This window comes from Trematosphaeria pertusa, assembly GCF_010094035.1.
Source record: "Trematosphaeria pertusa strain CBS 122368 unplaced genomic scaffold BU26scaffold_3, whole genome shotgun sequence".
Lineage (NCBI taxonomy): Eukaryota > Fungi > Ascomycota > Dothideomycetes > Pleosporales > Trematosphaeriaceae > Trematosphaeria > Trematosphaeria pertusa.
The window spans coordinates 1,725,380-1,753,134 of NW_022987214.1; the positions used below are offsets into that span (position 1 = coordinate 1,725,380).

General features: G+C 54.5%; 12 protein-coding genes across 12 annotated transcripts; 4 read left to right on the forward strand and 8 right to left on the reverse strand.

Annotated features, from left to right (window-relative positions):
* Nucleotides 1–76: 76 nt before the first annotated feature.
* Nucleotides 77–2,869, reverse strand: BU26DRAFT_477524 (uncharacterized protein). The gene is made up of 2 exons (XM_033825608.1): nt 2,276–2,869; nt 77–2,215 (listed from the first exon to the last, which is right to left on the reverse strand). Exons 1-2 carry the CDS (start codon nt 2,788–2,790, stop codon nt 148–150), a joined length of 2,583 nt encoding a protein of 860 aa, XP_033688372.1. The 5' UTR covers nt 2,791–2,869; the 3' UTR covers nt 77–147.
* A 921-nt stretch (nt 2,870–3,790) lies between these two features.
* BU26DRAFT_418787 (cytochrome P450) lies at nt 3,791–5,824 on the forward strand (the record flags this gene model as incomplete). Its single annotated transcript, XM_033823270.1, has 6 exons — nt 3,791–4,010; nt 4,078–4,208; nt 4,318–5,230; nt 5,395–5,521; nt 5,600–5,703; nt 5,760–5,824. 6 exons carry the CDS (start codon nt 3,791–3,793, stop codon nt 5,822–5,824), a joined length of 1,560 nt encoding a protein of 519 aa, XP_033688373.1.
* A 2,030-nt stretch (nt 5,825–7,854) lies between these two features.
* Nucleotides 7,855–9,853, reverse strand: BU26DRAFT_221596 (uncharacterized protein). The gene is made up of 3 exons (XM_033820762.1): nt 9,185–9,853; nt 8,854–9,122; nt 7,855–8,771 (listed from the first exon to the last, which is right to left on the reverse strand). Exons 1-3 carry the CDS (start codon nt 9,580–9,582, stop codon nt 8,101–8,103), a joined length of 1,338 nt encoding a protein of 445 aa, XP_033688374.1. The 5' UTR covers nt 9,583–9,853; the 3' UTR covers nt 7,855–8,100.
* A 130-nt stretch (nt 9,854–9,983) lies between these two features.
* BU26DRAFT_515736 (flavo protein) lies at nt 9,984–10,914 on the forward strand. The gene has a single exon (XM_033828145.1). It carries the CDS (start codon nt 10,044–10,046, stop codon nt 10,581–10,583), a length of 540 nt encoding a protein of 179 aa, XP_033688375.1. The 5' UTR covers nt 9,984–10,043; the 3' UTR covers nt 10,584–10,914.
* A 29-nt stretch (nt 10,915–10,943) lies between these two features.
* On the reverse strand, nt 10,944–11,218 carry BU26DRAFT_560682 (uncharacterized protein; the record flags this gene model as incomplete). Its single annotated transcript, XM_033832821.1, has 2 exons — nt 10,944–11,069; nt 11,123–11,218. 2 exons carry the CDS (start codon nt 11,216–11,218, stop codon nt 10,944–10,946), a joined length of 222 nt encoding a protein of 73 aa, XP_033688376.1.
* Nucleotides 11,219–11,840: 622 nt separating this feature from the next.
* On the reverse strand, nt 11,841–12,107 carry BU26DRAFT_560683 (uncharacterized protein; the record flags this gene model as incomplete). The annotated part of the gene is made up of 2 exons (XM_033832822.1): nt 11,841–11,910; nt 11,959–12,107. The coding sequence occupies 2 exons, from the start codon at nt 12,105–12,107 to the stop codon at nt 11,841–11,843; spliced, it is 219 nt and encodes a 72-aa protein (XP_033688377.1).
* A 497-nt stretch (nt 12,108–12,604) lies between these two features.
* Nucleotides 12,605–14,606, reverse strand: BU26DRAFT_501565 (HET-domain-containing protein; the record flags this gene model as incomplete). The annotated part of the gene is made up of 2 exons (XM_033826576.1): nt 12,605–14,422; nt 14,496–14,606. 2 exons carry the CDS (start codon nt 14,604–14,606, stop codon nt 12,605–12,607), a joined length of 1,929 nt encoding a protein of 642 aa, XP_033688378.1.
* Nucleotides 14,607–15,132: 526 nt separating this feature from the next.
* BU26DRAFT_601514 (uncharacterized protein) lies at nt 15,133–15,560 on the reverse strand (the record flags this gene model as incomplete). Its single annotated transcript, XM_033835265.1, has 1 exon — nt 15,133–15,560. Exon 1 carries the CDS (start codon nt 15,460–15,462, stop codon nt 15,133–15,135), a length of 330 nt encoding a protein of 109 aa, XP_033688379.1. The 5' UTR covers nt 15,463–15,560.
* Nucleotides 15,561–15,741: 181 nt separating this feature from the next.
* Nucleotides 15,742–21,437, reverse strand: BU26DRAFT_515738 (uncharacterized protein). The gene is made up of 2 exons (XM_033828146.1): nt 16,732–21,437; nt 15,742–16,681 (listed from the first exon to the last, which is right to left on the reverse strand). Exons 1-2 carry the CDS (start codon nt 21,001–21,003, stop codon nt 16,100–16,102), a joined length of 4,854 nt encoding a protein of 1,617 aa, XP_033688380.1. The 5' UTR covers nt 21,004–21,437; the 3' UTR covers nt 15,742–16,099.
* BU26DRAFT_588277 (uncharacterized protein) lies at nt 21,263–21,986 on the forward strand (the record flags this gene model as incomplete). Its single annotated transcript, XM_033834710.1, has 1 exon — nt 21,263–21,986. Exon 1 carries the CDS (start codon nt 21,525–21,527, stop codon nt 21,984–21,986), a length of 462 nt encoding a protein of 153 aa, XP_033688381.1. The 5' UTR covers nt 21,263–21,524.
* A 3,463-nt stretch (nt 21,987–25,449) lies between these two features.
* BU26DRAFT_221668 (uncharacterized protein) lies at nt 25,450–26,076 on the reverse strand. Its single transcript, XM_033820763.1, has one exon. It carries the CDS (start codon nt 25,911–25,913, stop codon nt 25,560–25,562), a length of 354 nt encoding a protein of 117 aa, XP_033688382.1. The 5' UTR covers nt 25,914–26,076; the 3' UTR covers nt 25,450–25,559.
* On the forward strand, nt 25,879–27,366 carry BU26DRAFT_221675 (NADH:flavin oxidoreductase/NADH oxidase). Its single transcript, XM_033820764.1, has 3 exons — nt 25,879–26,040; nt 26,090–26,195; nt 26,246–27,366. The coding sequence occupies exons 1-3, from the start codon at nt 25,972–25,974 to the stop codon at nt 27,322–27,324; spliced, it is 1,254 nt and encodes a 417-aa protein (XP_033688383.1). The 5' UTR covers nt 25,879–25,971; the 3' UTR covers nt 27,325–27,366.
* The last annotated feature ends 389 nt before the right edge of the window (nt 27,367–27,755 follow it).

The following is a 27,755-nucleotide window of genomic DNA, read 5'->3' on the forward strand; positions in this document are numbered from 1 at the left end:
AGAAAGAAGGAAGAAGAAGACCTGGAGAAGCCCCGCCTCGCGCTAGTCAACGGCGGGTTGGGAAGGTGCAAACGTCATAATATATTAGCACCAGCTGTGAAAGAGGAAGGAATTATGGTAGCTGGTCAAGCTTCATAATCTCAGCTATCACGGAACAACCCTCACCTCTTTAGCCACAGCTGCGCAAAGCTCGACCCTCACCCCAGCCCCGCTCAGCACATGTATCCAAAGCCTCTGCGTATCGCTCAAGCGATCATTCTCGCTTTTCACCTCGGCAAACTTGATCTCACCTTTCTTTCCGTCCTTTCCTTCTTCACCTTCTGCCACCTTCCAGAGGAAAAGATCGGGCACGCCTCCACCCCTTTGCCCGTACTCTTGGGCCATAACCTTACACACTGTAGCTAGTGCCTCGCCATCGAAGCATTCCGCGATTTCTATGAGGTCGTTGATGTCGAATGTCCAATCAAGGCCTACCACGCATGTTCGGCGCTCGTGGTGTTCGTCGTATATGCGTCGGATGATGGAGGGTGCGTCGCCATTTGAGATCTCGTTTAGGCGGGCGTTGATCTCGCTGATGCGGGATGGGTAGAAAGCGTCGGTGTGCAGGTCTAACGGACAGGTCTGATACGGTGTTTGGAAAACGTTGGGAATGTAGGTGAACAGGATGTCGAAGAAGAGATAAGCGAAGAGTGTGCGCACAATGCCGCCTTCGCTGTGGTAGCCTTTCCAGCCTTGATGACGGTAATGTGAGAGACACATCTCTTCAACACCGCATTCGCCATCTTCACGGGGATCAATCCAGATGGTCTTCATTCCGCGCTTGCCTGATGAGGGATGAGGTGAAATATTCCGCCGAGTGAGTGACGCCTCACGTTCGATGCGGGTGCCTTCGAAAGTGACTTCTACCGGCTTTGTGAGACGTACGTGAGTGAAGTCGTGTTGTGCTCGCTTTGCGATCTTGAGAGACTTCTCGAGCTTGGTGATGCGCTTTTGGAGGTCATAGTGGTAGATTATGTGTACAAGATTGTCTTGGAGCCCGTCCTCGCAGGTTTGGAGGGCTATCCGCCTCCAATTTTTCTTCTGTAGTTCTTCACTCAGTCCATCTGCGTCTGTGAGAGTGGCCATATAGTGCTCTTCCAGTAGGGCCTTTCGCTGATACCAAGCTCCCCTCCGAGAATGGTGGAATAGGCGTTGTTGCAGAAGCTCGGTGATTAGCTCGTGCTCACGTTTGTGCTCTTTCCGCCGCGCCAGAATGCTGGTGGCTTTGTGGATGATGCGCGTGTAGACCCACGCCGGAGAGAGGCGACGAAGGTATGATCCTTTTCCACTATGGTATATACTGTCCTCCTTCTCCTGTTCTTCGCGAAGTAAAACTCTCCACCGCGGATATACTTCCTCAAAGATATCAATGATCTCTTGGTAACCCTGGTCGGTGGGCTTGCCATTGAACTCGAGAATGTTGTCCACGCGGAACTGTGTTCTTATTGATGCTTCGAATTCGAGTAGCAAGGCGCGGGATGCGAAGATGTTTGCGGAACGGGACACGATATATTCTGGAAAGTTACGGCGCGCGATCTTAGCGAGGATGATCGTCGTAAGGGACTTTTCAGTCCATTCGGTCGAGCGGTAGAAGACGAGATGAACACGCTCGAAGAGTTTTAGTGGTGCGAGGGAGAGGCGGATGCAGGGTCCGGTTTCGTTCATGATCTTGCGGGTGAAGTGTGCGTCGCGGTTGGCATCCGACGCAGTGTCTCCCGCTGGCTCGGGATCTGGAGTCTCTGAGTCCAGGCCCGAGGCGGATGAGCGTCTTGAGCTCTCTGTATCCGACCTTTTCAAGCCCACGAAGCCCAGACCGACCTGTTTCTGACTTGTCCGGTGTAAAGCCTTCAATAGCTCCTTCTTGTTCTTCCCTTGCACCTTGGCATCCTTTGCGAGAGCTTTCAGCTCATCCAGCTTCAACAGCGATGACGCTTCCTCAAGCGTTGTTATCTCATCCTCTGATCGATCCGCGAACGTGAAGAACGACTCAAGTGTTGTCCCGGGCGGTGGTTCTAGCTCGCCCGGATGTGATTCTACCTCGGCGGAGGATGTTGGGAGATCATAAGTGCGTTGTAATGTCTCAATAGCCGCGTTTAGATCCGATATATCGCTGTGGTAGCCGATGTTCTTGATGCGATGCCACGCAGACGTCTTGCGAAGGAAGAGGCGTACGTATCTGCGATTGACAAACCATTAGTGCACGCGACCATATTGCGACATTGTCCAGAAAACATACAGATACTGAGCTTCGTAGCTCAATTCCCTCCATAGTCTAAATACTTCCATTTCGGCCTCGTCAAACAAATGACTCTCTTCATCCAACACCGTATCCAATGCTAGATTGAAGGCATCCACATATATGGAGCTCTTCCCCCTGACCCATTTTCGGTCATTTAGCAGCTTTTCTGTGCCTTCTGTGTCCTCCGTCTGCGACGCCTTGAACGCCTCGTATTCTTCGATAGCCTCGGCATCCGTCTTTACAGGCGGCAGAGCGCTCTCTAGATCCGTCTTATGGGTCCCTTCTTCCTTCTCTACATCTCCAATCTCTTCTTCGTCGTCTGAATCTGGTATCTCGCGGTTCGCGTGCTTCTTCGCAGGGGACGCGGTGTTTCGTTTCGAGGGTGATCGATCGATCTTCGGCCGTTTTGCGGGCCGTTCCTTTTCGCCGTCGAAATTGGTAGACTTAGGATGTTTGATGAAGCGAGTGAGCATTTGATTGTGTTGTGAGGGGCTGCGAAGGTTGAGTGCCATTGCTGTTGAGTTAGGATGACCCTTCGATGATGACGCCTAGGTGCGCGACTGCCGCCTGCGCGAACGCGTGGTCACGAGGATCTGCAACGCTAGTCCCAATCTGGGTCATTAAGGTTCGTTCTACTAGTACTTTGAAGTACAAGGCATGAAGCATTTGATATAGTCTATAGGTTTAAGAAGATAGCGAAGGCTTTTACGGGATCGTCCAGTACCTAAACAATGCATAATCATAGCCGCCGCCCTCCTAAGTGGTGATGTGTAATCGCGGCTAGCGCTCCCGACCACCAACGCTCGTCGACACCACTCTCCTCTCATCGCGTACTTTCAGGATCATTGACGACGTCAACGATGTCACCGCATGTGATCGACTGTGCTTCGGGAGCGTGGCAGTTGGCGAAGGGTCCTGACGAGCGTTGAACTTTTCCGGCAGTGTTCGGGCGAGGCTGTCCCCCGCGAAGCAGAGAACGGCGGCTTTTTAGAACAACATCGCACACCAAAAGAACGAACAGCGGTGGGCTGGGCAGAACGAACTCTTCCATCATGGCGCGTTTCCTTCTTTCAATTCCTAGGATCGAAATACTGCCCCAGAGAACCTGCTCACAGTGCTACATCCTTAATTTAAGATCGAGAGCCACGACCTCACACCGAGAGCCGTTGGTGGCTGCTTGGGGGTTCTGCGCCCCCAACCTCACCCTTCAGGAGACCTCCCTATCTTCAGCTTGTTGCCTATCCCGCTGACTAATGGCGGCTTCGGGAAACGCCGAACACGTGGGTGGTGCACGCGCAATAAGATGCGGGTTGGCCCGTCGGCAGGCTGTCCGGGCGGGATAGCCGCCAGGGCATCGTCTCGCCTATGATATCCCCTCGTCCCTTGTGCCCCGCACGGGGCGTACCGCATATCAGCAATCTCCAGTTGAGGAAATGATATCATCCTCTTGCTGAGGACCGACTGCACATCCATCCATCGTCTTCCTGGCCCAGTTGGAGAACAGCGAGAGTAATGGACCTCTACGAAAGGCTAGCTTCATACGTCCCGACCGTACTGGTGGTCTCGGTCGTTTATTGCGCCTCTGTTTCCTTCTATCGCATCTTTCTACATCCATTGGCGAAGGTACCAGGTCCGTGGCCCGCTGCTACTTCACATCTCGTTGAATTCTACTACGATGTCCTGAGGGACGGACAATATATTGCTAAGATTAAAGAGTGGCACGGCGTATACGGTACGTTTTGCACTCTGTCTTATCCTTCTGCGAGTGTATCGTGCTCACTCCGATTCCATGGCGACAGGGCCAATTCTGCGGATTGGGCCTAATGAAGTCCACTGCAATGATCCTATGTTCATTGACCAGATTTACGCGGGCAGTGGGAGCGGGAAGAAGAGAGACAAAACAGTTCGATTTTCCAACGCAATTGGGTATGTATGACTTCCGACGTAGAGTGGACCTAGGTAATTAACGAGTCGACAGCGTGACTACGGTATAGTGAAAATGTGGCACAATATTTAGATCTTTGACTCAGCATCAATAGGCTGGACTCTGCACTATTCCGCACGATCTCCATCGCCAACGCCGCGCCGTTTTGAACAAATACTTCTCTGCGGCGTCTATCCGGAATATCGAGCCTTTCATTAAGGAGCGCCTGCAGAAGGTTTGCTATCATTTGGATAATTACTACTCGCGAGAGGGGAACGCTGCTAATCTCTCCGATGCGTTGTCCTGCGTGGCCATCGACGTTGTATCCGAATTTGTCTTTGGCTTCAGCTATAATTACAGTGACAGCCCGAGCTTCTTGCCTAACATCAACTCTGCCATCGATGGCTCCTCCTCGCTCAACCACCTCGCCGCGTTCTTTCCCTGGGTCCTGAAGCTGCTCAACATGATACCACAGCGCATCATCTTGAAGATAAGTCCCGACCTGAAAGCGATGCTTGAGTACAAGACAAAGCTCGAACACAGCGTCGACACAGTGCGCGATGAGGCCTCGCTCAATGCTGCGAAGAAGTCCCGCATGGGTGCCACAATCTTCACCGAAATGCTCCAAAGCGACCTCCCCGAGTCCGAAAAGACCAAGCAACGCTTCAACGACGAAGCCTTCGCGCTAATCGGTGCCGGCACGGAGACCGTCTCGACTGCCGCGTCTATCGGTTCCTACTACCTACTCACACAGCCTGGGATACTGGATAAATTGCTCCTTGAACTGGAGCACAATATTCCGGATCCAGATTCCATCCCGGACTGGGTCACACTGGAGCAGCTGCCGTACCTTGGCGCTGTCATCCAGGAGAGCTTGCGATTGAGCTACGGGATTGTGACAAGGTTGGAACGTGTCCCGCATGAGCCATTGGCGTACCACTGTATGTTCAAGGATAAACACGTCGACCTAGTTATCCCGGCCGGTACTATTATTGGCATGTCAAATGGTGTTCATCATCATAACGAAGGTACGTAAGTTCCGCTACACACTCCAGCTTCTCTTAGCTTTTACCTCCTAAAGACTCTTCTTAAAGGCCCTTAGCGGGTAAATACAAAGACAAACTAAAGTGTTAACTTCCGTCCTCGCTTCCTTAATCTAAGACATCTGCTAACTCTACCGCCACCTCCGCAGACATCTTCCCAGGTTCATACTCGTTCATCCCAGAACGCTGGCTGGAAGAGAACGGGAAAAGAAAGAGGGAACTCGATGCGCAGCTCCTGAGCTTCTCCAAGGGAAGCAGACAATGCATCGGGATCAAGTGCGTGCAACTTCTCCCCTGTCTTGACTCCACTTAGCCTCCCGATGTGACCCCTACTGAAGCCCTACGAACCTTTAGCCTAGCCTATGCAGAAATGCACCTGTTCATAGCGACGCTATTCAGAAGGTTCGGAAGAAGAATGCGGCTGGTAGATACGAGTAAAAGCGAGGTGACGCTTGCGCGTAAGTATTGAGCGCTGTTAGTCTTCGTGCGGATCTAGGCTCACTGATATGTGCAGGCGATCACTACCTTCCTAAGAGGGAATCAAACACTGGCGTGCGGGTTTGCATCGGGTCTGCTTAGATAGAGGGTGCCGACGTAGAGTGCCATCGCCGAGAGATCTTTGGCAGCTGTCAACGGAGGATTCCAAGCTCAGGCTTATTCCTTGATGGACATAGAATCAGCCGAAATTTAACGCTTATTCTTTCTACCCGCGCTGCTTCTACACTTGCTTGGCCTACACTGGCTTCTTGCTCTCAATTCAGCGATGATGCTGAAGCACTTCTGTCGTAGGATTCTCGCTGCTAGTTTAGAGTGGCATCTACTGACAAGAGAGGCGTACAATTCGTCCCGGCATTATAATTTGAACCATGCGACTTATTGAATAAAGCAGTGTAGCTAGAATTCATATGGTCTTTGGTTGTTGGCTGTGGAAAGTTCTCCTTGCGTCGTTGGAAGCCCAATTGTGCAAACCGCAAATTCTCAAGTACGTCGGCTATGCTGAAACTCGGTATCCCTTGGGGATGGTAGGCATACCAGACTCTTGTGCCCATTCCTAGATACGGTTCGCATTTGCACTGCCTGTAAGTCTCGAACTAGGCCAAATTGGGTATAGTATCGTGCAATTAGATTTCCAACGGCATTCGCGACACTCTTCACAGTACACAGTACAACGCGAATCATCAGCCACCTGGTGAACTAAAGGAGCAGCAAGAAATAAAAGGAGGTGAGAAGATGAATGGCTCCAAGCGGATTGAGAATAGTGGGTAGAAGAGAGATGCATGTCAGGGGGAATTCACTTTGGTAAATGGATTCATCAGCGATTACTAAGCTCACACTATCTAAATCATCCCATCTGGAGATATTTCCTAGTCTCCATTGCTTTCTCGCATGGTTTCCCTACGCCAGTGCGCACCGCGCGCACCATGAACCTATAATTCTCATACACCAGCAACTACCTCGAAGAATCACGAACCCATATCGTCGGACGGCGTGGATCGCGGTGGTGTCGAACTAGATAGATGTGCGAGGAACGACCGGGCTCGGATCTCCGCCGCCGAGGAGGTGTCGTGCTTCGACGTCTCCTTTCATGCACGTTTACGTATGTTGCGCTTCGCGAGGGAGGCGGAGGACGATGAGGAGTGGCGCTGCAGCGGCGTCGTGGAGGGGATTCTATGAGCGTAGAGCTACGCGATTGATATCGGCGTGGGGAGATTGAGCGTAGACGAGGACGCGGGCGGCGTGGCGAGAGTGATCGAGGGGGAGTACGCGGTCGGCGTGCGTCTGGGTGGCGAGAGGGGCTAGCGGATGGCTGCACGAGAATGATTTTTTCGCGCGGAAGAGGGGGATGGTGGACATGCGTGCTTCGGCGAGGCTCTGGTCGCAGCGTGTCGTGTACGGAATGGGCACTGTGGGAACGAGGAGGAGATGGAGACGGAGATCGTGATGGGGGAGATTGGGACACCACCCTCAGTCGTGGCGGCGTCTGGCCGGGGATCCTGCTACCTCTCGCGCGTCCTCTTTCCTCTGGCCGACTTGAATACCGTCTATGGGATCGCCCACGCTCTTCTCTCCTGCTATCCTCGTCAACGTCATCCTCCTCTGACTCATCAGAAGGTGATTCGGACGTAGGCGATTCAGAAACGACTCTCAGACGCGGTGGCTTCAAGCAAGGAATCCCGCCTGTCCGGCCCCGTGTTTGTTCTTCCTCTTGCTGCCTCCTCTTCATTTTCTCTGTGTACGTCTTCTCCGCCTCCAAGCGCTCTTCTTCCGCCCTGCACAGTCGAGATTCCAGAGCGTCCAGACGCTCCCCTAGTTCGGATTCAACCCGCCAGCGGCGGTGTTCGGCGGTACATAGCGAGTCTTGAAGATCGAGTTCGTCTTGGGTTGGGCGCGTTCCCTCCCTAGCATGGCGCTCTTCGAGCGCTCTGATATATTCCTCGAGGCTTTGGTACTCTGCCTCATGTTGGTGGTGGCGCTGTTTTCGCCCTCCTTGCTTTTCTTGCTCCATCCGTTCCATCCTCTGCTGTTGTGGTCGCTCCTTGTGTACCTCCTCTTCTTTTCTTTGCCTTCTTTCTTTTCTCTTCATGTGGATCAACCGGTGCCAGTCCTTGGCGTAGTGTTCGTCTTCTGAACTCGCGAGTCCCTCCTCTCCTCTCGAAGCTCTCTTCTCTACGTCCTCTTTGCCGTCGGCAGGTCTAGTCTCGGTCGGCTTGACATTCGAGTCCTTGCTTGGCGTTTCAATATCTTTGCCTGGCGACATCCCGAAGGCTTCTAGCGTTTCCTTGAACCTGCGAAGCTCATCCGCGTACAGGGCTCGCGCTACCACATTCCAGGAAGGTAGGTTCTCTGGGAGTGGTCTACCAGCATTGATTTCCTTCTCGGAGTGTTAGGGTGCTCCCCATATCTTTGGGAAGGAGCTTGGAGATGCTTACCTGGGCGACGTATGCTCTGAGTGCGTCGCCCCACACGGCGGTAGGCTCCGTCGGCCAACGCGCGCCTTTTGGGAAATCAGAGAACGTGATATACAAGCAGAACGCCCAAAGATCCGACCCAAGTGGTTCGCCAGGGTCGCTCTTCGCCCGCATTTCTGGTGGTTTAGCCGCACGTCGGAGGCGGTTAGTGAAATACCCCAGGCTTCGGATCCGAACCTCCACCTTGAAGTCAAAGTGCAGGTACGCGAGCTGTTCCGCAGTGGGATAGACGGAACGGCGTTTCCCGTATTCCTTGAGACTCCTGAACTCTTTACAGCGGACTATGCGCACGATGGAAACGGGCCAGGAGACGCTTTCGTAGACTTCGGGAGCCCACATGCGCGGGTCGGATTCGATTTGCCAGAACCAGTGCAAGGCGCAGTTATAACCTTGGTCGCCATGCTTCCAGAAGCGGCATTCCTCGGAAACTTCGTGTTCGCGGTCGTCCTTCGCGGGGCAGACAACGAAATGATCTCGTCTTTTGGGGGGTGGCGGTGCGAGCGCATGGGTCATCACCGCGCTGAAGGATCGGGTAGAGTCATCCTTGAAGGCCGGGTCTAATAATTGTATATTAGCATGCGAGTACAGTCACAGGCATAATATCCCCTAGTTTGGGTTCGCGAAGAGTGTGCAACTCACAGTGCTCGATTGTGACGCCGCGCCTCCAGGATTTCATTGTACGTTCGGCCGTCACCGTTCTATGGCTCTGAAGGTGAAATTCTATATTCGGGCTTACGGCAGGAAGGCCTCCTGATGCGCCACCCGTCACTCCAGTCTCTTTGCCGCTCTCGTGGGTGACGTTCGCTTGCGCCCGCTTGTTTCTGAGAGGCCGGAACTTGTGCGCTTCGCCTGACTGGAAAAGGTAGCGGAGAGATACAGAATCGAAGAATTTATTGTGTTTCTGGGAACTACGGAATGGTAAGATATCAACATCTAACGAGCAGTCGTAATATTCCAAGACAGGACTTACTCTCTGTTGAAGTCTATGATGTTGGCCTCGAGATTGAAACTCGCCACGATACGATAGACATGATGCGTCCGCTCGACCAAAATAGAGGGATCGGTGATGTTGAGACTCGTGTAAACTCCACGAAGGGGTTCGATCACTTCGGGCAGATCGATAATACGCGGCCTCGACACCTCTACGGTCTCTGGCGCTTCCATGATACCAGGGATCCAGATTAGCGCGACGGACGGACGTGAACGGCGGTTTGCATATCGAAGAGTGGGACCGACCGAGAGGTTGAACGCTAGCCTGGCATGGGGAAGATATCGGGCGGCTCCTTGCGAGTCATCAGATGTGGCATGATACAGCAGTTCAGGGCGAAGCGAGCCATGCCAGGCTGCGTCCACGCGCATACGAGCCATCAGGCTCGGGAAATTCTTGAGGGGGGATCATGATGCGTGCGCGGCAGTATGAGATCAGGTGGACTCCCGTTAGGCTACCCGAGCAACACCGGTGAATTGTGGCTGAACGCGGTCGACGAGGTGATACGGGTTTTTGGTGCGGAGAACGAAAAGGTCGAGAAGCAGAGATCAGAAGACCAAGACGTAAGGAAATACTGCTACTGGTGTTCGCGAGGGTTGGAATGTGATGAGGTGGGGAACTCCGGGCGTGCCAAATCAGGAAAGGGTTGGCCTTTCATTGTTCCCCAACCGCACACTCCACATCAGGCCACGGAAAACATGAGATATGTCCACACATATATCACAAATGAGCGCCCTCAGAACTCTTGCTTCTTTCCGCAGTAAAACTCATTTACAAATCAGTCAGAACTCCCTGCATAAATTCGAAGTTCTAATACCACCCACGTGACAATTCCATCACCATGCCGATCTTAATTCTCTACTCCTCAGAGAAGGGCAGCACTGGCGAGATCGCCAATCGTATCTCCTCCCGTATCGCGGAGCAACTCCCACCGACCGAGGTCCACAATATCCACGACTTCGATGCCTCGCGTCTTGACGACTACACGGCCATCGTCCTCGGCTCCTGCATCCACAACATGCATTGGCTTCCCGAAGCGAAAGCCTTCCTCACCGCCAACAAAAATGCCTTGATCTCCAAGCCACTATTTGCCTTCTCGGTCGGAGCAGCTGGTTCGATGCCGAAGTTCGTTCGCGCTCAATCGATGAAGTCGGAAGAGAAGAAGATGGCCCACGATGTGCAGAAGGCGCTGGATAAGAAAGTGAAATTGCATGCGCTTTTCAATGGGAAGGTGGAGAAGAAGGATGAGCCGTGGCTCATGAGGTGCTGCTGTGGGATGCTTGGTGGACTGACGTATGGCGATTTGAGGGAGTGGGAAAAGGTTGATGCGTGGGCGGATGAGGTGGTGAAGGATTTGAAGGGGAGTGCTGAGGAGCACTAAGATGGAGTGGTAATTCAGGAGTTGAGATTGGACAGGATACCCGGGTTGGATTCAGGGTGGAAGAAGAAAGAGACGAGGGCGATAAGGATGCTTCTGTATGGGCGACTTTTGGTTGACATTTCTGTATGACTTTGACATGACTTGCAATCACCCCCGTTAATATTACCCCGTTTTGGCACTACGACACAAGGTTTTCTGGTGTGCCCGGATGCCAGCCTTCGTGCAGCAGGATCGCCCAGAGCACTCAGTGGACAGACCCGGGCCTGGCCGGACGCTGAGCCTATTTACCGGACGTATACGTCGAATTGCCGTTTCCATCATTGTAGTATGTCGATCCCTGCTCATCATGTTAGCACCTCTTCAGAGCCTGCGCGCATGACTTGCATTTGGATTGCTGTAGTAGTACGAGCCATTCTGGTTGGAGTAATGGTACGAATTGGAGTTCGAAGCACCGGAGCCGTAGTCACGGTGGCAGTAGTGGTTGCCCTGGTTCAAGCTGTGAGTGTATGACCCGAAACACAAGGTACTAGATAGATTACTTGATCGTTGGTACCCGAACTGGTGGTCGTATAGCCGCCGCCAGAGCTTCCCGAGCTGGAGCCAGCGCCAGAAGAGGAGGAGGATCCTTTCGTCATGCTGGGTTGATGGGCGTTATAATCAACTTGAGAAAACGGTCGAGCGGTATTGAGTGGATGCAAAGTAGGAACAGACGCTGAAGGGCGCTTATATTTGAGAAGGAAAGAGGGTCCGTGTCCCTTTTAAGGGATCTCTCTTCCGCGGAACGCCAAGGCGGCCCCTCCCTTCACCGACTGAGACGCTCTTTCAATCCAAGCCAACACGTGCGGCCGGAGCGCGTGCGTTAGGCACCTGCATCGCGGCAATGCACGCTATTCCGTATCAGGACGTCGTTGAAGAGATAAGACCAGATACAGACTAGAAGAAGGCGCGGGCCATAAAAGGGCGGTGAGACAATGCATGCAGCTGCATCGGAAGTGTTCGGGTCGTGGTGGATGGTGTTTCAAAAGAACGACGGCGCAGCGGGGTAAGAGAAGTGGACGGTTCGCGCTAGCGTTCCAAAATTCACATTTCCGCGAGATCATGTGATAGCTAACCATAATAGGCAAAGTACATTCACCCACGCTAAAATGCGGGGTACATGGATAGACCTTGGATGTCTTTTCACATGCTACATTCCTGCTACCCCAAGACAACGGATCCGCACTTCCTCACTGATCGAAAGAATGTTTGCGAGACAGGTCACTCTTTGCCGACTGTGCCCGGACGTCTGTCCTCGCGGGGGCCTTCTGGGCTGGAGATAGAGCCACGTCTGCGTCTCGTCAGCTCCTGAGGACGCATAGATGACTATGGACATTACCTGTTCGTGGCGGACATCATGGCCTCGGTGTTCCTGGACCCGAACGAATACCGTCGGACTCGCTCCCAGAATCCGCCGCCTCGCTCCATCGCCGGAGATGGTGGGCCTTGCTGGTTGCTGAGGATGAAGTAGGCGTCTCCGGGCAACATGATGGAACGTATCGTGTAGGGTCGAAAGCTTTTCGAGGTCTGCTCACACGAACGTGGACGGAGGCCAAAGTGACGCTTTTATGCCTTACTGGAAACTGATAGGCAACCCTCCATTCCCGTAAGGGTTGGAGGCCGCCCATGGTTCACAGTGCATGTAGTCGCAGAGCTAGAATATCGGAATAGCACGGATACCTCCGGCGGGTATTGGCGACTTGAACCAGCTAGGCAAGTGTCAAAAGTAATTGGATGGCGTTGCGCGCTAGTTTTGGACATCGGGCATGTAGGCGTATACTAGACGCGGGGTATTTGGAGTAGTATATGTTTTGGGTCAGATGTTCCCACATCGGTATGACCTCGAAGCCGGTGGAATTATCGGTTGGGGAGCACTAGACCAATCTTCAAGGGAGCTGATCATCGCTCCCATTCCCGCCCTTTTGTCTTAGCACTGTCGAAATGTCCATGGATCTTTGCCCCTTCCTCGACTAAAACTGCTTCGACTACACCAAGGTGAGGGTCCCATAAGGCGTTGTTGAAAAAAGCGGCTTGTAGTGCTCCTTCCAAAATTTCCCGGACATTTTAGTAGCACCGACGACCTTAAAGTTTGGTCCAGAAGCTCGAAGAACGACGAAGTTCTCTGCACCCTTCAAAGCGGATATGACGTCTCCTTTCTTAGCATTCCAAGCCATTCCTAGGTATCCACGTCGTGTAATGAACGAGCATGAAGACACTCGAAGGGTGAACCAGAATTTCAGATCGGCCTTCTCGATGTCGGTAAACGCAGAGTCTTGACCTGGTAGACAACGCTTTAGGAATGTATCCACACAGAGTTGGTAATAAATGCGCCTGAGCCCAATATCCTGCATGTCGTGAAGATCCAGAGCGAGCCATTCCGAGATCATGTCGTCTCCTGAGACTCTGCGAAGAGCGCCTTCGGCTAAGATGGGAAGCTTTAGTCCCAAGAGAGCCCGGCCAAGGTCGTCCAAAGTAGCGGCAATTCGTCTTGGGAAGACCTCCATAATCCTGTCTGTCACAATACCTTCCACAGACATATTTTTCCGGTCCGCGGAGAAATCGAATTGCGTAGAAGATGGCGTACAAGGCCAGTTCTCATACTTGACGAGGCGTTCGAAATCCGGGACCCAGGTTGGAACACCCTCTAGTTTGTGGCCCCAGCCACCAATCAAGGACGGGTCACCCGTATACTGAAAGATGAACGCAGCGTAAGCGTGGAAGACATCCTCGTATCTGGTCTTGTAGTTTGGCTTTAGGTTTTTCGGCATGCCTTCGCAACCGACCAGCCCAAGGACGCCATAGATTCTGTCCCGTGCATCAATGCTTCCGCAGTTCCTAGTCTGTTGTAGTGCTTCCAGGAGTCTCTTCGCAATCTCTTTCGGCGTGGATGACATCTGAGTGGGTTTCCTTCTAATTCTCATCGACGAAGAACTTCGGTAAAGTATCAGAGAACGTGGCGCTTCCAGAATGTAATAAAGTGCCACGTCCCGGTGGGATTCGAGGAGGAAGACCACAGACGGCAACAGTCTCTCCAATTCGATAGTCAGGTCTCCAATAATGACCTCAGGCGAAGTTCGCGCAAGGACAACCTCCTGCACGACCCAGATTCTTCTGAACCATTTCCTTGCTGCAAATTCTAAAGCAGCAAATTGGAATTGCGTCATGCTAATGTTTCTCTCTTCCAAGACATCGTAGAAGGCCTTCGCCATTGAGGGTGGATCCAAAAGATTCGGCTCCAATGAAATCTGCCCCTCGGCGAGTCTCATACAGGCACCTTCGCACAGCTGGAATAAGAGAAGCGTACAGTCACGCTCGCTAGGATCCAATGGCCCGAGCCATGCTATTACACTGTATGCGGAGGAGTAGATCTGCGTCATCCTTGGCACCTGCTCGGATCTCTCGTCCATGTCGCTCTGGTTGATGCACAAGGCATCTATCCAGATCCAAAAGTCTTCATTTTGGGCGTATTTGCCACGAATCTCCACTAGCCCGTCGTAGAGATTGGTGGTAATGTGGAAGGCGCAGCCGTTGAGCTGTATGGGTCGCGTGATGGAAGCGTCGCCCCAGACGTAGGAGAGCGCAGCAAACGTAGGCTTCGTTGAGAGTGACACATGCTCGAGGGTACATGCGATGGGTGCGTTGCGTTGCTCGTCCCAGTGTATTCTAACAAGCCGGATCTCATCGCCGCGCAGAGGCTCGTAAACGAAAATCGAAGCGGAGGAGTCCATCCCTTTCATGAATGGAAACGATTCGCGATATATCGTGCCCCGGAGAAAATATCGATCATGTATTCGAGCTGCTGCCTACAGGCTGAAGTTATTGCAGGACGGGAGCGTGGCGTGGCCGCTTGCCAACCGCAGGTGGCTGAAGCCACACAAGGCCGGAGTTCGCTAACTCAGAAGTCTGATTCGCCGCAGGATCACGACTCAAGGCCGTCATGGCACCGCCTGCCTGCTTGTATCCGAGGCCGCCATGTGGTGTATCCATATTCAGCTTTAACACAAAGATGTTTCCAATGCAGCCGGAAATGGGACCAACGGGCAGCCTTGACGTACTTTGGCCTTAAACATCCTCAGGCCCGTCCACCCTTGCAACCACGACTCCCCCCAAGCTCTACAAGTGGCATCCCCTCTCCTTATTCTTCCATTCACACCGCAGCACCAACAGAATAAATGGATCCATGAAGAGGAGTTTGAGAGCGATAATTCTCGCCGAGATGAGCTTTTCGCCGCAGCCTTCACTTCTTGTGTCATCCGCGGGCGCCGGTCAAAGCGCGCGGAGGCGTGAACGCAGTGATACAGCTGAATCGAAAAGGGAGTTGAGCATGAAAAGCGTAAATCTCCTATTAAGAAATCGGGAGCGGCGTCATAAAGGAGGAAGGAAAGAGCGGCACGCACGCTGCAACGCGAGCTGCCCAAAATCCCTAACGGCATCTTTTACTGACATTCTTCATCCCATATATTATGCCGATATCAAGACCCAACAGCCTTTCCCTCCCATCCTCCACTAATCCCTACGCCCTCCGAATACCCCCCACGATCTCCTGCCCCATCTCCTCATACCTCTCCCCCAGCTCTCTATAAAACCCACTGCTCTTCCTGACCTCATCTATATCCCTCCTTAGCTCATATTCACCCCTCCTTCTTGACCTTGCTTTCTGCTTCAACTCCGACTTCAGCTCTATCGACCCCGTCGTCGTCGACGGCGACAAGACACGCCTTTTCGCAGGCCCGCGATGCAGAACATCGAACAGACCCAGAGCGTATGCGAGCCCGGCAGATGTAAGTGTTAGGAGGAGGACGATGAAAAGGGTGGCGAGGACGTGGAGGAGGAGAGGAGACATCTTGACGATCCGATTCGGGAAAGGGATGGTTGTGGTAGTGGGAAGGAGTTGTGAAGTGAAAAAGAGAAAGAACTTATACCCCAGGAGGAAAGGTTTCGTGAAAATTCGGAGTGGTGATCGCTACCAACTGCCGTGGAAGTAAGGAACCACGGTTCGTGAACGCACGATGTTGTGGGGGTCCGACACAACTGCGAGTCCAAGTGGAAAACCACCAGCACTCACGGCTACGAATATCAAAGGAGAGAGAGCACAGCAAGTAATTCGGAAGAGGAACCATCATGAAGTAAAAAACTCTCATTACCCGAACTAATCATACAACAGCACTAAACAATAACCGTCCAACCATCCACATACCCTTTCCCATCCAAATAAACGCCTTAGCTAAAGCCAAAACCCATCCGGTATGTAACCAAAGGAAAATTCCATCATAGCTGACGAGCCATCAAGGTCATAAAAGCTTTTTGCCAACATCATCCGTGCCTCAGGGCCACCACACCCTCAAAACACTCGCCCTCAGACCCCCCGATCCTTAGGTTCATGTCTAAGAGCGCGGTGGCTTCGACGTGGTATCAATCCTCCACAATCTGGACCAATAGAGAAAATATGCACTGCGATGGGATGGGATGGGATGAAAGCTTTACTTTCCACCCATCAGACCGCCCACGAGCGGCAGACCACCTCCGCCACCCTTCTTCTTCTCCTTCTTCCCACCACCCAGCATCTCCGTCAAGCTACCCAAACCGAGACCGCCAAGCAGCTTGTCGATACCAAGGCCGCCCAGCAGTCCGTTGACGAGACCACCAAGGCCCAGGCCGTTGAGTAGTCGTCCGACCAAGTTCAGCACACCGGTGAGCAACAGCCCCACGGCAGCGATGATCTGGAAGAGCGGCTCCGTAAGCAGCGCCCACAGCGGGTTCAGCTTCTTCTTCGCATGCGGCATGTCGCTGATCTTCTTCTTTGCGTTGTCGATGGTGGTGACGACCGAAGTGGTGATCTCCTTGAGCAGGTCCGCGAGCCGGTATTCCTCGGGCGTGGCGTCGCGCGTCTGGCTGCGGCCCTTGGCCTGCGCGGCAATGCGGCCATCAGGGTCGAGGCCGCGCAGTGAGCCGTTACACTCTTGCAGGATGCGGCCGCCTTCTTCAATGAGGGGCTTGACGTTGTTGACGAGCTCTTCTTCGTCGAGCTCGTCGCGCGGTGTGCGGTCTGCTTGCTCGATGTACTGTGGGGTGTTAATATACAGATATGAGAGAGGAAGGGTGTGCAACATACCTCGGTGATCTGCTTGCAGACGGGCTGGATGCGCTCGAGCGTCTGCTGGCAGATGTTGGCCATCTTGTCAGCGAGCTCAGCGTCCTCGCGCCTCTTCTTCTCCTCCTCAGTCTCATCCTCGGGCTCCTCTTCCTGGATATTTTCCAAGAGCGTGACCTCGCCGACCTTGTTGCCGTCGTTGTCGACAACATAGCCGTTGTCGTCGATCTCAAGTCCCGCGCAGTGTCCAAGATCACCAGCGGTGAGTCGACCAATGAGGTCGCCGTTCTCGTCACGTACCTCGCCGTCCTTATTGACGCGCATGCCCGACATGGGGTTGATGCGACGCTCCTTCTCCTCGGGCTCCCAGCGTTCAGCCTTGCCGATGACGTTTCCGTTCTTGTCGTTGATGTCACCGTCCTCATCGACATGGTGGCCTTGCAACTTCTTGATATCGCCCTCGATGACACGACCGATGATCTCGCCATCAGCAGTCTGAACGGTTCCGTCCTTGGCAACGATGTTGTTGTCGAAGCCGGCGAAAGGTCCTTCAGGGCCAGATGCGACGCCCTTGACCAGCTCGGCGCGACCGATGACATTGCCTTCGTTGTCCCAGATCTGGCCCTTGCCGTCGACCTTCTTGCCGATCATGGTGGATGGGTCACCCTCAGCAACACGTCCAAGGATTGTCCCAGAAGAGTCAACGACGTTGCCAGCCTTGTTGACGGTGCAGCCGGCCAGCGCGCTAAGGTCGACTTCTTCCTCTTCTGGCTCCTCGTAAGGCTCGGCGTGACCCTTGACATTGCCGTATTTGTCGATAATGTCGCCGTCTTCGTCAACAGTGTTACCGATCAGGCGCTTAGGGTCGCCTTCAACGATCTGACCAACACGATTGCCATCGCCATCTTCGACGAATCCGTCCTTGACCACGCGTAAACCTTCCAGGCCTGCGAAAGGACCTTCCTTACGAGTGACACGCTCGTTCTCAGGAATGAGCTCGCAGCGACCGACAGGCTTGCCAGTGTCATTGTGGATTATGCCCTCGCCATCAGACTTCCGACCGACAAGGTCGTCAAGGTTGCCCTCGACAAGGCGGCCAACCGGCACACCGCTGTGGTCGACGAGGTTACCCTGCTTGTTGAGTGTGAGACCATCAAGGATGGAGAGGTCCTCGGGAACTTCCTCCTCTTCCTCGAGCGGCTCAGCATGGCCCTTGACATTGCCATACTTGTCGAGAATGTCCCCATCCTCATCAACAGCCATGCCAACAAGACGCTTGGGGTTTCCCTCAATAATAACACCAACAACGTTGTCGTCCTCATCAGCAACCTTACCATCAGGGATGACGCGGAGACCTTGAAGACCGGCGAAAGGACCTTCAGGCTTGGCTTCGCGCTCCTCCTCGGGAATGAGCTCGACACGTCCAATAACCTTGCCAGAGTCGTTCCAGATCTGGCCTTGGTCGTCCAGTTTCTTGCCGGCGAGCTCCTTAGGGTTGCCCTCGACGAGACGAGCAACGGGGACGCCCTCGTCCCCGATGACGTTGCCCTGCTTGTTGACAGTCTTGCCCTGGAGGAAGGAAAGGTCGACAGGCTCCTCCTCTGGCTCGGGTTCTTCCTCTGGCTCGTCGTAACGCTCAGCATGTCCAACAACTGAGCCCTTCTTGTCTAGGATATCTCCATCCTCATCAACAGCGCGGCCGACGAGCTTCTTGGGATCACCCTCAACAACCTGCCCGACGCGGTTGCCGTTCTCATCTTCAACAAACCCTCCCTTGACAACAATGAGGCCTTCGAGGCCGGCGAATGGAGCTTCCTCCTCTCCCTCCTCCAGGGGCACGGTCTGCGCACGACCAATGACATGGCCTTTGTTGTCCCAGAACTGTCCTTCAGCATCGCAGACGAGGCCAGACTTGGAGAGCTTCTTGGCATCGCCCTCAACGAGCTCGCCAACAATGGTACCATTGGAATCGATGAGCTTACCGGACTTGTTGACGGACAGGCCTTCCAGGATGGAGAGCGGCGGGAGGTTAGATTCAGCGCCCTCCTCTGCATCTTCAGCAGCCTCTTCGGCTTCTTCCGCAGCTTCACCAGCTTCGTCGGCGGCTTCCTCAGCCTCACCAACCTTCTGCTCGACCATCTGGGGAAGGGTTTTGACTTTGCCAATGACATTTCCGTCCTTGTCGAGTACCTCGCCCTTCTCATTGATCCTTTTGCCGGCACAGTCCTTGATGTCACCCTCAACGAGCTCTCCGATAGGATCACCATCCTCATTCAAGACCTGGCCCTTCTTGTTGACCTTCAGTCCGTCAAGGATGTCAAGATCGGGGGTAACCTCGACTTCCTTGATCTCAGGCTCAGCGTCACCAATACGCTCCTTGAGCGCCTTCATGGCTTCGAAGGCAGCCTCGCCAGAGACGACGCCAACCTTGCCGAGGACGTTTCCGTCCTTGTCGAGAACCTCGCCCTTGTCGTTTATGGTCTTGCCAGCACAGTCCTTGGCCTCACCCTCTTTCAACTCGCCAATCTCCTCGCCTTCCGCATCGAGAACCTTGCCCTTCTTGTTGACTTTAAGGCCTTCCAAGATGCGGATATCGAGCGCGCCCTCAGCGGCCTCCTTGAGCTTGTCAGCAGCACCCTCGGCAAGTTCGACCTTGCCGAGCACATTGCCGTCAGCATCGACGACCTCTCCGTTCTCGTTGACAGTGAGGCCCTTGGCGTCGCCGATGTCGCCTTCCGCAAGGTGGCCAACAACCTCGCCCTCATCGTTGAGAACGTCGCCCTCGGTATTGACTTCCATGCCCTCTAAGGCCTCAACGCCTGGGAGCTCGGGCTCGATGTCTCCAGCCGCCTCCTCCGCACCCTCAGCGGCGCCCTCCGCCGTTTCTTGGGCTTGGCCCGCGGCGCCCTCAACAAGGCCACCCTCGCCTTCGCCCTCCTCTCCTTCCTCACCCTCCTCCTCTTGGTCAACGAGGTTGGCGGCATCGGGGTGGAGCTCCGCCTTGGCAAGCAGGTTGCCGTCCTCGTCACGAATCTCACCGTTCTCATCAAACTCCATGCCCTCAATCTGGGCCGGGTCACCCTCAACTAGATGGCCGACGAAATCGCCATCCTCGTTCAGGATCTGGCCAGATCGGTCCGCCTTGAGACCCTTCAAAATGCTGATATTGGGCATCTTAGGGCCGCCAGCGGCGTCCTGGGCTTGCTGCGTCTGCTTGCGGGCAGCCTCTGGGAGGACCTCGCAGCGGCCGACGAGGTCGCCATCGTCATCGAGAATCTCGCCATTATCGCCGATCTCGTATCCGGCGAGGTCTTCAGCATCACCTTCCACGAGACGTCCGATTGGATTGCCGTCTTTGTCGTTGATCATGCCCTCTTCGTCGACTTCGAGGCCTTTGAGGATCGACAGATCGGGGGTGTCCGGAAGGTCTTGACCGGTGGTGTCTTCGACGGTGTCTTTGACTCCGTCCGCCGTATCCTTTGCACCTTCGGCAGCATCTCCAGCGGCGTCCTGGGCTTCCTCTCCAGCGTCTTTTGCGGCACCGGCCGGGTCCTGAGTGCCCTTGCCAACCAAATTCGATGCTCGGCCTGCAAGTCCGCGTGCGCCGCTTAGTGCGCCTTCGCCCTGCTGTTGGCCGTTCTCAGCGGCCTCGCCAGCGGTGTCGGTGGCGTCGTCCTCGGTGTTCTCATTCGTGTCGCCCTCTTCTCCGGCTTTCTGTGTCGCATCATCGCCGGTCTCCTCTGCCTCCTCTTCCGCGTCGTCCGCGGTGTCCTTGACATCCTTGGCGGTGTCTTCCGACTCATCGATTGGCTTGGGCTCCGCCTGCTCCAGCTCATCGCCGGCTTGCGAAACCTTGCCTTGTGTGTCTTCGGTAGTGTCTTCTGTGGTGTCTTCTGCGGCCTCTTCCGCCTGGCCCTTGGTGTCTTCCACGTTCTCTGGTGCGTCAGCCGCCTTCTCACGCAGCGTCTCGTCCGATGGGCGCTCGGGCAGACTGGGAGCTTCTTTCTCCGGCTTCTCGGCCTGTGGTGTCTTCTTGCCTAGCTTGGGAGCAGACTGCTGGGGCTTCCGTCCGAGCTTAGTTGGGGTGCGGGGGGTGTCACCCTTTCCTGCTGCTGGGGAAGGCATGCTGTCGTCTTCTTCTTCTAGTGGCTCGCGGGTAGTCCTAAGAGTGCGTTGCGAAGTAGCAGATGCAGTGCTCGAAAAGGATCGTGAGCGAGTTGAGCGGGGCGAGTTTCTATTGGGAGTCGGGGGAAATGAATAGTATGTGTAGGAACTGGATGAGTTCTCGGTCATGTATCAATTGACGAGCAGGTCGTCTTTTAGAGCCAGAAAAGGGAGGGCATGGGGAGCTAGAGCTTTATGGGGGATGAGGGCAGCGATGGGCAATTTTGCCAGCATGACGTAGAGTCTTCAAGCTCCTGAGGTATGCGTGCAGGGGTAGCTCGCGCCGCAACGGCGCTCGATAGGGCAGCATAACCTGTTTTGCGGCTTGGGTGGAGCCGCTGTGTGCGACGAAGCTGCAACCAACAAAGAGTGGGTTGCGTCACAGCACCAGCCTCTGGCGGGGCCGTGGGAGATGCTGGGCCATTTGGCGTGGCGCGAGCGGATAGCTGCCTCTCTCGAGCTGTGGCTGGGCTAGGGCGGGACAAATCGACGATGGCCGTGGACGATGCCAAGTTTAACCGTTCAAGTTCGCGGTGGCGGATTATATGCTGCTGGGACGCGTGTGAAGCTGCGGTCTACGGTGTGGATTAGCTCTACGGTGTACTTAAGCATCTCTCCAAGTCAAACCCACACCCACGATACATACCTCTATGGCCTTCCCACGCAGCCTCTTCTCCGTATCTGCGCGTCGCAGCGTCTCCATCGTGAAGCACCTCCAAGGTGCTGACCGAAATCTAGGCCCGATCGACGGCGCTGTGGCTGTTCCCCACGGGCGCTGCTCATCGAAAGAACGCAGCCGGAAGCGGCGTCCACTTCCACCCTATCAACGCGTCTCCCATAACGTGCGATCGCGGTGCTTCGTGCCGCCTCCAGGCAGAAAGCAGGATGCGGAATGGAGGTTGAGACGAGATGACGTCGAGCGGCGCCCTATAGCAGGGATGAGCCCTGCATGCTCGCTTCACGAGGCGGCCCAAGCGCTGCCGATCACTCCAGGGGTCACATCAGACCCTCAATCGTTCGGCCGTCTCGTCCGAACATCGTCAATTGCGTTTCGCGCATCAGCACACGGCATGGGAAGTCAATCACGGACCCTGCGTTATGGTCTCAATTAACTGGCCCACTTGGCGGGCTGCCTCTCGGAGAGACGCTGGTGCGCGCATGGAGAGGCGGCACGGCAGGTCGTTTCACCATAAATCCTGTTCCTGAGCCACCGCGGATATTGATGACATTATGGTTCTGTCACCCTGTCACTGTGAGCTCAAGTGGCATGGGAGACGGAGAAAAGCAAAGATTATGATGTGACACTGTGACAGAGGTACTTTGACGGCCGTGACTGCCCAGGTGCAGCGATGTGAACCATGGTTAGCGATGGCGCTGTCCCGTCTAAACCTTCCGAAGTTCCCTCTGACATCATCGGCCCGTGGGAACCACCACCCGCTGTCCAACTTTCTGGTCGGTCGCATCTGCTGTCACAACTGCTCGTGATTCGCGGCCGGTAGCATTGACGGCAAACTGATCCGACGTGATCTCCAGGGGTACAGTACAAGAATCATTATTATGGCAGCGGAGGACAGCCGCTTAGCGCGACTGCGGGATATCATCAACCAAGAAGACTAGTAATGCATGCCACCAAACGCCTAATCCAATGGCATCAAACCAGCTCACCCTGGGCTGACCTTCTCGCGCTTCCCTTCCGGCGGGATGCCGCTTTCTACATCCTGGCCCGACTTGCTTAGATGCTTCCTGCGCCTCTTCTCCTTGGCTGCGTCCTTGGAAGCTACAGGTCCGGACCGTATCTTGCTCCAAATCCTCCGTTTCCAGCTTCTCTCCTTATGCTCCGCTTCTTGTTCCTCCGATTTAGCAGCTAACAGTCGACGCTCCTTCTCTGCACTCTTGCTCTTGTCCTTTTGCTCCTCCATTTTCCTCTTGTATTCCTCCGGATGCATGACTTTCGTTTCGGCATTTGAGGCGTGCTGAACCCCATGCTTGAACTTCTTCCGGGTCTTGACGTAGGCTTCGAGGCCTACGAGCACAGCGTAGGATCGCGATATAGAGACGCGCGACATGTCGACGCCATTGTCTTGCAGAGAGTGCACGAAGGCGCGGAAATTCTTCGTTGGAGGTCGGTAGTGGCCCGAGAGCGGAGAGAGACGACGGAGCTGCCCATCTTTGATCTTGATGAGGCCCGCAGCCGAGATGCGGGCGCCGTGAAGAAAGGAGCTGTGCTGAAAAGCACCCGATTGTTTGATACCGACATAGAGCCGAAACGACGTATCAGCCACCTGATTCCTGGTCAATAGTGCCTCGAAATTTCGCTTGTTCAACTTACGAATATCCACGAGTTCGGTTTGACAGAGCGTCTGAGTAGGTGGTTGAGAATGGTCGCCGCGGAGACATACTTGATCCTGGATATCCCTTTGGCTTGCTGCAGATCGTGGTTGATGTAGTGCTCCCCCTCAACGTCGCTATGCTCCGGCACGCCTGCCGAGCTCGAACTGGAGGAGGAAGTCGAACTCCGCCGACTTGCGCTGCCGTCTAGCTTACCAGAATGGGAGTACGCCAGGGATGCATCGTCCTTGCGCACGATACCGTCCACACTATCTTTGTATTCTGGTGTGGTGCTGATACGCTGCCCGTTTCTCGCCCAGCATAATCGCCCTTCCTCGTCTATCTTGACCAGGTAATTCATTCGTTCCTCTCGCGAGAGGTAGCGGACCCGCTCGGAATCCAAGCGTTCTCGCGAGACGGTAGGATGTACGAAGTTCTTTCCCTGCCCATAGTCTAGCCAGTAGAAGAAATTCTCGTTCGTGTCCGACTTCTTCCACTGCTCATGGTATGCCCTGAGATTACTTCCATAGCGATGTTTCTGGTCAACCATCTCTAAGAAGTATTGCAAATCCATCATCTTGGCAGTCTTCTCCCGCTCCGACTTCTGTTGCATTTTCTTCTGCCGGTGTTCCCTCCGCTCTTCTGGGCTCATCTCATCCTCATCTTGTGAGCTGTTGTCCGGATCATCGCCGCCGGCTCGTCGCGCTATCTCGCCAATGCGCTTCCAGTTCTGGCGGGCCGCATCGGATGCCGCTCGAGAGCGTTCTTCGGGGGTGGAAAGCTCCCTTTCTATCGGAGATCGTTGGGAACGTGACATGGGTCGAGTTGCATTCTGCCATTTTGCTTTCGAGTTTTAGCATCAGATCGCGGTAGATGTACCTAAGGCAGGTATGATGGGCGAGCTAACCCTCTTTGATAGCCTACACAGCACGCATGTCAGCGATCATCAGGGCCAGACAGAGAGAAAGGGAAGGGGAAGGAACACTCCAATATACACGTACCTCTGACCAGCGCGAGTCCGCATCCAAGCCCAGGCCCTTCAGCTTCCGCCGTTCTCTATATCCGCGGTAATTCCGCTGGATGAGCTGGGCTGCTTGCGCCTGCTCTGTGTCGTCGAGCGCAGCGTCCTCGGCGGCCTGCTTCGGTCCATCGTGACGGTTGGCGGCAGCGTCCTGTGGCTCATCTGCTTCGGTGCGCGACATGTGAGTGACTTCGACATGCACTGGAAGCGTGCGGCGGGCGCGGGGACCGTTTTGACGGATAGCGTTGTGGTGGGGCTGGACAAGGGACCCCTGCAAGGCGTGGTCCCTGCTTCGGCACAACGCGAAGTGTGGCTGGAGACGAAGCCACGCAATTCCTCGCCTCATTCCTGGACCACATCATCCTCCCTTGCATATCCGTTGGACGTCTTGAGCCGCTTCCTGCTACTTGAACCCTCTTTACCCCTCGGGCCTCGTACCAGCGCTACTTAGCGATCTACCCCAAGCCTGATCACACATTATTCAACCATAATAGGGAGCCACCAAATTTAGTCCCACCGCAACCCCAGGCCAGCTACCCACTGCCGGTCATTATTTTACAGATTTGGTTGCACCGTTCTTTCCATAATCTTCAATGCGAACAGGGACTTGCGGGGTGTCAACATTCTTCGTGCCTCTAGCTATTACGCCGCCAGGAGGGCCTTCGCGCAAAACCCATCGGCGGCAGAACGCGACACGAACAACCACGCAAACCCCAGTCCTCAGTCAGCGTCCAAACAGGCCCAGCACTACCACATTAGAAGTGCGATAACCCAGGAGCCACGGAACCTGCGACTTTTGGAAGACCTGACCCGTTGAGCGCTCAGCCGCCACGAGGAGTAATGATCCTGAGGGAATTCAAAGGCTTCTCAATACGTATGTCCGTGATACTTACATTTGTATGGGGTTCAACAATCCTGAAGAGACTCGGAGCCTTTTCAGGGGTTGAGGAAATCCTTCCGGTCGTGTTGTGGATGATTCAGCAGAGCCGTCAGGCACCTGGGGTCTCGCCGCCGTTTATGAGCCGAGGCAATCCGACCCTATTACTCGTCTCCACGAGATACATCTGCTGGGAGGACTCATCTGGTCTCGAAAGTCTGATACGATTACCTAGGTAGGGAAAGCCGTGTAGATTGCGCTAGGCTATGCTGGTGCTAGTGTGGCAATTAGCCTACATCAGGAGATGTGCCGAGGAATCCTCCAACAGCCGCTTTTCGTCCGACATGCTTGCGTCGTCAAACTTTCAGAGATTGCCGGTCTCCTAATTTTGACTCATTTGTATTCCGCACTCCGCAAGAGATAGCGACAAGGGCGCAAATGTAGGGGCTGGTTACCTGTCTAGGAAGGCCTTCGTCGACGTGGCTTACGTGATGGTGGAGTTCCGCAGACAATCAACGCACGACCACCGCGGCACAGCACCTCTATGGCCAGCCGACTCAGCCAACAGACGGGCGGACCAGACCCCACGGAACTCGTTAGGCAAGTCAATGTTCTGGCAAGCCTTGCAGGATGGAATATGTAAGCAGCGGCCCAGATAGGAAATGGAGCGGACACGAAAAGGCATGACCACGCGTGAAAAGGGCGGTGCTTGAGCGCGTGCCGGACAAGCCCTGGACCGAAACGTGATGTAGGGTGATATTTATATCGGTGGTACGACGTTGCTCTCTCCAACACCACAACATTTCTCTTCATCAAGCTCACTTCATTTCATCGAGATACCCGTAAATAAAGCAAATTACTCTCCCTCGTCATGTCTGCACGACTGGACTCCCCCATCAAGACCCCAAGCGGTGTCGTCTTTCCCAATCGCCTCATCAAGGTACGCTCAGCACTCAGTCAAGCCGAGAGACCATCACTAATCCCAACAGGCCGCAATGGCGGAAGGCATGGCGGACGACTCGAATAATCCCGGCGACAAACACATAGCCGCCTACGACAGCTGGGGCTCCGGAGGATGGGGCGGTCTCCTAACCGGTACACACGAGTCCCAATCATCTCTAAAGGCAGCCTCTAATATATCCTAGGCAACGTCGACGTCTCCACCGTCCACATGGGTAGCCCCAAGAACATCGTCGTCAAGCCCTCCATATCCCAGGAAACCCGAGACGCGTGGAAACGCTGGGCGTTGGCGGCGCAGCAGAACGGCACGCCCACGCTCGTCCAGCTCGTGCATCCGGGACGCCAGAGTATGGTGGGAGGCGGGTCACGCAAGTTCACTGAGAAAACGATCGCTCCTTCGCCTATCGCTCTAAACATCGGAAACGGGCTACTGGAGCGCCTACTCCGACATCTACTATTCGGCAGCCCGAGAGAAATGACGCTCCAAGAGATTCAAGAGGTCATCCAACAGTTCGCGGATGCAGCTAAGCTGGCATACGAATCTGGCTTTGCGGGTATCCAAATCCACGGCGCACACGGCTACCTGCTATCGCAATTCCTCTCCCCGAAATCCAATGTCCGGACGGACGCGTACGGCGGCACACCGGCCAAGCGCGCACGCATCGTCACCGAAGTCATTCGCGCAGTGCGCGCCGTCGTCCCGTCATCCTTCTGCGTTGGCATTAAGCTGAATTCCGCAGACGTTGGCGGCTCGGAGTCACTCGAAGACAATCTCGAGCAGATCGGGCTCATTGTCAGGGAAGAGATCGACTTCATAGAGATCAGTGGAGGGTCATATGAGAAGCTGCGTATGGCCGTTGGCGACAACCCGGATCCCAGAGCCGCTCGCACCGCCGCTCGCGAAGCCTTCTTCCTCGACTACTCGCGCGCTGTGCGGGCCCGGTATCCATCTACACTCCTCATGGTAACCGGTGGCTTCCGGACGCGTAAGGGTATGCTCTCCGCTCTTGAGACCAACGCCTGTGACCTTATTGGCCTGGGGAGACCTGCAGCCGTGTGGCCGAAGCTGCCGAAGGAGGTGTTGCTTAATGCGGAGTTGAAGGATGAGGAAGCGAAGTGCGAGCTGAACATGGTCCGGGGAAATTGGTTCGTGAGGATGTTGGGGGTGAAGATGATCAATCTAGGTGTCGATACGTTGTATTACGTGGATCAGATTCATCGTTTGGGAATGGGAAAGAGGACGGAGGCGCCTCCAAAGGCGTAGATGGGGAACACTTTTGGATATTTGTAGGTTGGCTGCGCTTCTTACATCTAGCTCGAGATACTGAACTTTCGGTCCACGGTGCGTTTATGCATATATTTCATTTTTCAGTATTGGAGTAGTATAGATCAAATAGATACCGGTACAATCAAGATATGAAGTATACTTAGTCCTCAAATCTCCTCTACTAGTGAGAAAGACGAGGAATCGAAAGGTAGATGGCCAAAGATGTCTAGTAAGTCATTTCCGGGCCGAAAGGACATATTTTGGCCTTATTATGAGTCGGCATAACCCACAAAGTAGACAGAAAGACGGGAAGTGTATGGCTACCTTACCCGTCCGTCATCTGCGGCCAGCCAATGTTCCAATATTAGTATGCATTATCGAGCCGGACTTCAGGTACGACAGCATACTCTATTTGTCCTCCGTTTCAC